Source organism: Macaca mulatta, chromosome 4, assembly GCF_049350105.2.
Source record: "Macaca mulatta isolate MMU2019108-1 chromosome 4, T2T-MMU8v2.0, whole genome shotgun sequence".
NCBI classification, from domain to species: Eukaryota; Metazoa; Chordata; class Mammalia; order Primates; family Cercopithecidae; genus Macaca; species Macaca mulatta.
The window spans coordinates 110,132,351-110,142,674 of NC_133409.1; the positions used below are offsets into that span (position 1 = coordinate 110,132,351).

General features: G+C 43.5%; 1 protein-coding gene across 33 annotated transcripts in view; it reads right to left on the bottom strand.

The window, feature by feature from the left end:
* Positions 1-1,807, bottom strand: part of SENP6 (SUMO specific peptidase 6) — a 113,279-nt gene extending 111,472 nt beyond the window's left edge. For 32 of the 33 annotated variants that reach the window (XM_028847409.2, XM_077999740.1, XM_028847408.2 and 29 more), the window contains exon 1: positions 1,112-1,807. Coding sequence is in view for 3 of the 33 variants with exons in the window: in XM_028847402.2 (XP_028703235.1) it covers positions 1,112-1,163 (52 nt within the window). In the remaining 30 variants the exon portion in view is untranslated. The remainder of the gene's footprint in view (positions 1-1,111) is intronic. The other variant, XM_077999741.1, reaches the window with a different exon arrangement.
* Positions 1,808-10,324: the final 8,517 nt, after the last annotated feature.

Here is a 10,324-nt window from a genome sequence, read left to right on the forward strand (position 1 = left end):
ATTCCCATTCCTCAACACCCTCCTATAGAACCTATTTAGGGGTTTTCTTAATTTCAAGTTAAATCGTACTTTCTTGATTCAGTAATGTTTCCGAAACATACTAAAAAAAGTTATTTTTTGAAGTAAAGCTTATGACATATTGCAATGAAAATCATCTTTGCAAAATTATCCAAAGAGTAGTTAATTCTTTTTAACAAAACGAGTCTGTGAGCAGCAGAGACTCATTTTGATAAACATATTTATAAACTCAATCACTAAACACTGAACCCATAGTCAAATTAAGTAATATAGACACTTCTTGGTCTACAATTACAATAACATTTAGCTCTATTTTGGGGGTCCTTATATATTCATAGGCCAAAAAATCAATATTGCTCCCCATTACCACCTTCCCCAACAAAAACGTACAGCTTTTCTTGAGACTGGCTTAGTCTACTTACAGCAAACGTTTAACTTTCCCTCACGAGTAACTAAAACACTCAAATTGTGTCAATGAGCTTTAGTTACGGCCCCAAAATTGATACTGTAAACCTTACTCTTTTTCCAGATAATTTTATAGAATGTTTTTATAAAAACACATTCCGAAAGAATATCAGACAAGGCCAGGCCTAATCGGAAGGCTGGCTGCAAAAGCAAGCCTGAAACTCTGAGAAACAGACCAGAGGGTATAAAACACACCTCAATGAAACTGTCTGTCCCCTCCCTACTTAGATTGGTCCCCAATTGCACCCAACCTTAGCAATTTGAAACTTTTCATGAACACCAAACAAGATGTGAATGCTGGCTGCTCTCATCCTTAGGCCACCACCCCAAAATTTTTTTAAATGTCAAAGACTTCAGCGCGCACTCTCAAAGGACGCCCACCAACTCTGGCTCGCGGCTCAATCCACCCGCGCCCCCTGGGCCGAACCGGCTCGCAGCCGAGCCCCTCGCCTGGGCGGACTCGAACCAAGCGCGCTCGCAGCACACTCCCTCTCCGTCATCGCTCATCCCTCGTACTTCACCGCCCCCCAAACCCACCCAGCGCAGATAACTGAATACCCGGGGTTCTGGGGGCCACGTTTTCCAGTATACCCTCTTTTCTCTCCGTCAAGAGCAGAAATAGACGTACCTTCCAGAAAAGTAATCTCCCCGGCGCTGCTGCCGCTCTTGCCGGCCGCCATCTTCCTCCTCCCACGCCGCCTCCTTCTTAATCCATGGCCCACACCGCCGCCGTGCTCGCCGGGATGAGGGGCCGCGCCGGAGGAGGGTAGACGCCGCAGGGTTGCGGGCCTCGGGCTCAGCCGTCAGGCGGGCGGCGCTCCCACGTTCAGATGGGCCTACACAAAAGCAGGCCAGGCGCGCCCGGGCCTGTCCGCGGGCTGGCGGGCAGCGAGGCCCGCGGCCCGAGCTTCTCAGGCCCCTCGGGGGGAACGCGAGCGGCGACGACGACGACGGCGCTTCCCGGGCCCGGTTCCTCTCGGCCCACGACTCCCCATCCACCGCCCACCTAGGCTGCCTGAGAAACTTCCCCCGGCCGTGGGTTCCCAAGAAAGGAGGATGAAAGCGAGCACACAAACACGCCTCCCTTCGTCCCAGGCCGTAAAATGGCCGCACCGCCGCGCCGGAGCGGCGAGGTCTCCGCGACCGTCAGGCGCTTCCAGGCCCCCAACTCGTTCTGCAGCCGCCGCCGCTACGGCCGTCCGCCCACCCCGCCCAGGCGTGAATGCATCAGCGGAGGCCTTTGCGACTGTCCATGTGGACAGGGGTGGGTCTCCTCTGCCACCGCCTCGCGTCGGTCGCCACAGCAGCTCCAGCCGCCGCCGCTGCCGCTCCTCCCCCACGGGCGCTGGAGCTGCCGCCCGGCTCCCGCCCGGCTCCCGCCCCCGCCCCGACGCCGCCGCCCCCGGCGCTGCTCCCCCTCAGCAGCCCGGACTCGGCTCGCCCGCAGAGCTGGCTGCCGCGCCGCACCGAGCCCTGACTTGTGGGCGCCCGCCGCCCGGGCTTTCGGCAGGGTCGGCCTTTCACGGCGCAGGTTCGGCCTAGACACGTTACATCCAAAATCCCCACAGCTCGGGGCCCGGTGGCAGACCTGGCGTGTGCGCTTCTGCGCCAGGCCGGTGATGGGTTTGTTCCTCTGACACCACAGATGCCTAAGAAATGTGAAAATGTCATTTCTTGAGGAGGCCTTAGAATTTAAACTACAGCCACCTGAAGAGAAAAGGTAGTGAGGTACTGGAATCACATGTTTGGTAAATGATTCGTGGTCTACATTTATTTTTCAAGAAGTTTTCAAAATAACTTAGGGAAGATCGTACCAGTCAGCTTTAAATGGCAGTGTTTTTTTGTTTGTTTGTTTGTTTGTTTTTTAAAGAAGTCCCTTGTCATTTACGTGCCTGAGACTTAAAAAAACCATACCCTACCTTACAAGTGAGGCTTTTTTTTTTTTTTAACTTCTTTTCCTTTAAAATTTTTTTCATATTAAAAAACTACATTCTCATTCAAGGAAATATGGAAAGCACAGAAAACGATTATACTGTTTCACGACTGAAACTCAACTCCTTTACGTTTGTACTCCTCTGATAGCATTTTTCTTGTCTTTCAGTATCGTTCTTTAAAAAACAAAAATGAGGAAAAATCTATGCTAAATGTCAATGAAAAGTCAACAGCAATTAAAATGATGCAGAAAACCGGTATGATTAAGTGCAGTCTTTGGGGAATGGACTGTTCTAATTCAGCTGTCTTATTAACGAAGGCCTATGCAGAAAGGCTTATTGTTTTAAACGTCCTTTAAAATCTTTTTCCTAATGCCAACCAATAATCTTTCCTGATTGGCAAGAGTAGTGCAATGAATATAATTTATGTTTGTTGCCTGAGGTTATTGCATGATCCTGTTGTGATGTTCTATGACATCGTCTGTGCCAATGACAGTATAATACTGAGATGTGTAGGTAATAGGCAAATGTGGGTAACTGGCCATTTGTACAGACTTCAACATGTAGTTTTTAAAAAAATCTTTCAGGCTGGGCGCGGTGGCTCACGCTTGTAATCGCAGCACTTTGGAAGGCCCAGGCGGGTGAATCACCTGAGGTCCGGGGGTGTTAGAGACCAGCCTGACCAACATGGAGAAACCCCGTCTCTACTAAAAGTACAAAATTAGCTGGACGTTGTGGCGCATGCCTGTAATCCCAGCTACTCGGGAGGCTGAGGCAGGAGAACTGCTTGAACCCGGGAGGCGGAGATTGCAGTGAGCCGAGATCTTACCATTGCACTCCAGCCTGGGCAACAGAGCTAGACTCCCTAAAAAAAAAAAAAAAAAAAAAAAACTTTCAGCAGCTTGATTCCATTTGGAGAAACTGTTTTTTTAATTAAAAATAAATCTTTGCTTTTAAAATGCATATATGCTGGCTTTGAAAATGGAGGAAGGTGCCAGGAGTCAAGGAATGTGTGTGGCCTCTGGAAGCTGGAAAAGGCAAGAAAATTCTCCTCAGGAGTCTCCAGAAAGGAAAACTGACACTTTGACTTTAGCTCAATCAGAAAGGTATTGGACTTCTGACCCTACAGAACTATCAGAAAAGGTTTGTGTTAAATTGCTAAATTAGTGGTAATTACCATGTGTTACAGCAACACATGCAATGGGAAACAAGGTAAAATGTGTAGAAGATTTTTTTTTTCCCCGAGATGGAGTTTTACTCTTGTCGCCCAGGCTGGAGTGCAATGGCGTGATCTCGGCCCACAGCAACCTCCGCCTCCCAGGTTCAAGCTATTCTCCTGCTTCAGCCTCCCGAGTAGCTGGGATTACAGGCGCCTGCCACCACGCCCGGCTAATCCACGCCCAGCTAATTTTTGTATTTTCGGTAGAGACGGGGTTTCACCACATTGGCCAGGCTGGTCTCGAACTCCTGACCTCAGGTGATCCACCTGCCTTGGCCTCCCAAAGTGCTGGGATTACAGGCGTGGGCGACCGCGCCTGACCCTTTCCTGGTTGTCTTAGCCTAGTGAATAGCATTGTCATTCACTCATGTCATTCACGCATTTCTGGTTTCACAAGCCAAAAAACTAGGAATCACTCATCTCCCTTTCTCGCTCCCTCTCTCTCCTATTCCCCTCTCTTTTAAATCAAATCTCCTTCCTGATTATCTCTTGAATCTATTCATTTTTTCCAGTTCCAGTGTGTCCCCACCAATCTTAGCCACTATAATCTTTCAGCTATACTACAATAATAGCTTCAAACAGGTTATTTCTTATTCTCTCTACCCCTCTTCTAATCCATTTCTCACACAAAAGCCACAATAATCTTTTTAAAAATTAATTATTATTGTTGAGACAAGGTCTGGCTCTCTGACTCAAGCTGGAGTGCAGTGGTGCAATCTCGGTTCACTGTAACTTCTGCCTCCCAGGCTCAGGTGATCCTCCTACCTCAGTCTCCCAAGTAGATACAGGTGTGCACCATCATGCCTAGCTAATTTTTTTTTTTGTATTTTTTGTAGAGACAGGGTTTTACCGTGTCACCCAGGCTGGTCTTGAACTCATGAGTTCAAGTGATCCACCCACGTTGACCTTCCAAGGTGCTGGGATTACAGGTGTGAGCCACCGCGCCTGACCTCTTTTTTTTTTTAATGTAAACCAGATCAAAGCACTTTACCGTTTAAAACCACTCAAAGATTTACCTTTGCTCTTACCTAAGTCCTAAATCCCAGGCCCTTCCCTACCTACCTCACTAACCTCCTCTTGCAGCATTCTCATCTTCTTCATTAAGCTCCAGCCATTTTCAATTTTTCAGTTTCTCTTTTCTACATCGGAGCCTTTGGACATGTTTTACCCTCCATCTGCAATGCACTTTTTGTCTGAATAGAATCCTTCACCAATAGATATTAATACATATCTGCTTAATGAGTAAATAATACAATAGATCAAAAATAATTTTTTCCCAAGGAAAATTTAGGATGATAGGATCGTAGAACCCAGCTCCTTAAAGACTATGTAATACAATCTTCTCAGATGTTCAGAAAATGTCTATGCCCCAAATAACATTGTGGTAGAAATCAAGGAAAGATACTCTAAAACGGACCAGCAATCGGGCTGTGAACCTAGGGTTTGGATTTGAAGATTATGATGTTGAAATAACCTAAGTTGCTCTGAGGGGTCTGGGAATTGACAAAAGGAAGATTTGAGTTGGTTATAGACACATAACAAAGTTTTCTCTCTGTGTATGTTATCCCTAAGGCTGCAAATTCTTTTGTATCATAGCTGATGTTTCCTCTATTTTAGCCAAATTTAAAGTGCTGTATATAAAACTACTTGGATAAACTGACCCATAGTCTATACTGGTAGAGCTTAATAATGATTAATAAAATAGCAACTTTTAATATTTTAATTTAATATTTTAATATTTCTTTGAAAACATAGTTATCAAATCCCATTCTTCTAAACACCACACTGAGACATGCAGTATATAGTTAATCCACAACTAAGTACAAGTTTCAGGAGACAATAGCAGGTTCTGCAATTAGTGACTGGTTGATGGTTTTTCAAGGGCTAAATGTATTTGTGCCCGATGAAACGAGGAGCATTATATGAAAATAGTATATCCATTTCTGTTATAAGGATACAAGTTTCTATTCTAACATTATCCTATTTCACTTTCAACTTGCTGATTATCTTATTAGTGTTTGTTTTAATCTTACCATATTTCATGCTCATTTGTAATTTCCAGTTCTTCTCTTTAGTCAATGATTTCTATCCCTGTTCCATGTTGCAGATTTTTTCCTAGGGTTTTAGCAGGTTGTTTATCAGCCATTTTAATGCTTACAATTTTAAACTTTTGATTAAATGAATCTCAAAACTAATCTTTTAAAAATTGTGAGTATATCCTCAAAATAGCACACATTTCTTACACATAGTCAGTTCCTACCAGGCACCTTCAGTGTCAACATTTATAAGTGAACAGGGAAGTTTTCAGGTGACTAGGGCTGCATTATGACTTTCCTGGGCCCTAAGCACTATGACTTCATGGGGCCCTTCCTCCATAGGAAATATATCAAACTTTTTTTAGCAAGAGTTTAAATGCTATATATAAAACTACATTTAAAATTTTTAAATCAGTTAATTTTACAACTACTTTGGTATAAAGATAAAATATAATCCAGATTGGATTTGTTGTTATATACTTATTATCATTATGTTCATTTTTTTCTTTTGATTAAAAAAATTAAAACATTTTTCTAAGACCTTTAAAATGTCATGGGCCCTTGGCACTGTGCCTCTTGTGCCTAGCAGATAAACTGGTCCTGCAGGTGACTACTAGATCCCTTCATGTTCATTAATGGAATTGATCACAGGGAAATCATTTCTAGCCGATCTCTGAGGCAGTAGTTCTCAAACTTTAACATGCATTAAAAATCAACTAAAGAGCTTATAAAGCAGTTTCCTGGGCCCTATCCCAGACCATCTGATTACATAGGTCTGGGTAGGATCCATGAATTTGCATTTCTAATAAGCTCAAAGATGGTGCTGATCTGAGAACCACACTTTCAGGATAATATAGCTATTTATGTAAAGGCAGTACTCTCTATATGATTTGGTAGGTATACTATCCAGATCTCCTAACCAATATTTACTGAACATCTACTGTCATTCTTCTTTTTTTTTTTGAGACGGAGTCTCAGTCTGTCACCCAGGCTGGAGTGCATTGGCACGATTTCAGCTCAGTGCAAGCTCCGCCTCCCGGGTTCTTGCCATTCTCCTGCCTCAGCCTTCCAAGTAGCTGGGACTACAGGCACCCACCACCACACCTGGCAATTTTTTTTTTGTATTTTTAGTAGAGATGGGGTTTCACTGTGTTAGCCAAGATGGTCTTGAACTCCTAACCTCATGATCCGCCCGCCTCGGCCTCCCAAAGTGCTGGGATTGCAGGAGTGAGCCACTGCACCTGGCTATTCCTATTTTATAAGTGAAAATAGACTTAAAGTTCAAATGACCTTGCCAAGGTGACTCAGCTAGAAAACTGTAGACCTAGGATTTGAGCTGAAGTCCATTTAGACTCCAAGGTTCATGGTCTCCGATTGTCATTATAATGTGGTAACGACAGGTAGAATATAATCCGTGGACCTAGAAGCAAACATTTAAACATGAAATAATGCATAAAAGTGGTACTTTTTTTTTTTTTTTTTTTTTTTTGAGACGGAGTCTCACGCTGTTGCCCAGGCTGGAGTGCAGTGGCGCGATCTCGGCTCACTGCAAGCTCCGCCTCCCGGGTTCCCGCCATTCTCCTGCCTCAGCCTCCTGAGTAGCTGGGACTACAGGCGCCCGCCACCGCGCCCGGCTAATTTTTTGTATTTTTAGTAGAGACGGGGTTTCACTGTGGTCTCGATCTCCTGACCTTGTGATCCGCCCGCCTCGGCCTCCCAAAGTGCTGGGATTACAGGCTTGAGCCACCGCGCCCGGCCTAAAAGTGGTACTTTCATAGATCATCATTATTGTATTGTCCTTATTTATTTGAGTCTGTTGAAGGTGCTATTCTGTTCTTTTTTTTTTTTTTTTTTTTTTTGAGACAGAGTCTCACTGTGTGGCCCAGGCTGGAGTTCGGTGGCGCAATCTTGGCTCACAGCAACCTCTACCTCCTGGGTTCAAGCAATTCTTCTGCCTCAGCCTCCCAAGTAGCTGGGACTACAGGTGTACACACCACACCCGGCTAATGTTTGTATTTTTAATAGAGACAGGCTGGTCTTAAACTCCTGACCTCAGGTGATCTGCCCGCCTCGGCCTCCCAAAGTGCTGAGATTACAGGCCTGAGCCACTGTGCCCAGCCCGAAAGTGCTATTCTTTAAAGCTGACTCCAAACTAAATCTGATTAGAATTTTGTGTTTTTCATTAACTTCACTTTGCAAACTGAACTGCCTCATTACTTCTGCAGGTTGACAAACTTTAGTCTTCAGAACACACACAAAAAAGGATTAAATAGCACTCTGAGCTTTGGACTTTAAACGCCTTTGCCTTAGGAGATTAAAAGACTCATTTTATAACTAGCTTCCTTATCTATTCTTCTAAATATAATTTTATTATAAATACATACGTGTGAGATAATTACTTTATCTTTCTCCCTAATTTGTGTGTGTACATATTTGTAAGTTTCTTACTGCTTTTCTTTCTCTGATTCTTTTATTTCTGAAGAACATAGTCTAATACAAATGTTGGCTATTTTCTAAAGTCATATTTTTCAAGAAGATGCTTTGATGACCTCAAAGTTTGCCAAACCGTTGTGCACCACCCCAGTGTAAAGGGGCCACAATGTTTTCAGGAATCACACAAATGTTAAGTATAGGACAAATATATATATATATACATATATGTATATTTTTAGTAGAGATGGGGTTTTGCCAGGTTGGCCAGGCTGGTCTCCAACTCCTGACCTCAAGTGATCAACCCACCTCAGCCTCCCAAAATGCTGGGATTACAGGCCTGAGCCACCATGCCCAGCCAAGTATGGAAAGATATATTATCAGGATAGAGAAATTATCAAATACACCATGGAACATCTTTTTGGCAGAATGCTTTGCAACTATTTAAGCCAGTGAAGTAGATCCATTAGTACTGAAAAAGTTGTGGATATAAGGATATATTTTTGGTAAAGAAGGTTAAAAAGAAAAGGATAATTTTGTACAAGAAAGAATCTTGTATGGTAAATTTTTATCCTAATGTCAAATGACTGGTTAATAAAGAGAAGTATAAGACAAAGCAGAAAATTCAAGCATGTCATCAGTGGTCTGAATAAGGTTGTGATAAGGTTTGTGAAAGCGAACTTTATGAGAGGAATTTTGTTTATGATTAAGTTGGCTATAATTAGAAGGCAATTGTTTATGAGTCTTTCTAAAATTGAGCTTTAATATTAAAAATACACTAATACAAAACTAAACAAATTTGGTCCCCTATGTTAGAAGAACAGGATTTTTAAAAAGTATTCATTTGCTCTTAATAAAATTACCAGAGGTTTTGATTCTGAAATCTGTTTCTTTAACAGCCATCCTCTAAACTGCTAACAGTTTGTATTTCTGCCACATTTCTTCCTGAGATCTATTTAGTTTCCCAAGTTTTAGGTTGGAGATGCTGTCTTTGTTTTTGTTTTTGTTTTTTCTTTTCTTTTCTTTTCTTTTTTTTTTGAGACAGAGTCTTGCTCTGTCACCCAGGCTGGAGCGCAGTGACACAATCTCGGCTCACTGCAACCTCCGCCTCCCAGGTTCAAGCGATTCCCCTGCCTCAGCCTCTGGAGTATCTGGGATTGCAGGCATCCTCCACCATGCCCAGCAAATTTTTTATATTGTAGAGACAAGGTTTCACCATGTTGGCTAGGGTGGTCTTGAACTCCTGTCCTCAGGTGATCCACCCACCTTGGCCTCCCAAGGTGCTGGAATTACAGGCGTGAGCCACCGTGCCTGGCCTGATGCTATCTTTTTCATTAAGACTAATAATTTTATTTCTCAAGGTAAAATTTTTCCTTTTTGTAACTTCTCAGATTTGTATTTTAGAAGTTCAACCAACTTTTTTTTTTTTTTTTTTCAGATGGAGTCTCACTCTGTCACCCAGGCTGGAGTGCAATGGCGGGATCTTGGCTCACTGCAACCTCTGCCTCCCAGATTCAAGCAGTCTTCCTGTCTCAGCCTCCTGAGTAGCTGGGACTACAGGTGCGTGCCACCACACACGGCTAATTTTTGTATTTTTAGTAGAGACAGGGTTTTGCCATGTTGGCCAGGCTGGTCTCAAACTCCTGGCCTCGAGTGATCGGCCCACCTTGGCCTCCCAAAGTGCTGGAATTACAGGTGTAAGCCACCACGCCTGGCCTTTTTTTTTTTTTTTTTTTTTTTTTTTTTGAGACAAGTTCTCACTCTGCCACCCAGGCTGGAGTGACAGCTCACTGCAGCCTTGACCTTGCATGCTCAAGCAATTCTTCCACCTCAGCTTCCCGAGTAGCTAGGACTACAGGTGTGTGCCACTATATCCAGCTAATTTTTGTAAAGACAGGGTCTCCTATACTCTCCAGGCTGGTTTCGAACTCCTGGGCTCAGTGATCCACCTGCCTTGGCCTCTCAAAGTGCTGGGATTACAGGTATGGGCCACATGTTCAGCCTAGAAGTTCAATGTTAACTTAAGGAAAAAAAGTTCAACTTTTGCTGTACCTTGTTGCATGTGATTTTCAGGTCATACATCATTGCCCTTTGTTCTTTCTTCCTTTGAAGAGGTGTATCTTTTTTCTTGGCTGAGGTGATAACTCTCTCCTTCAATCTTTTCATCAATTTCTATAACTTTTTTTTCTTCCAACTCTACTATTACAGTTGATGCTCAAATTTTT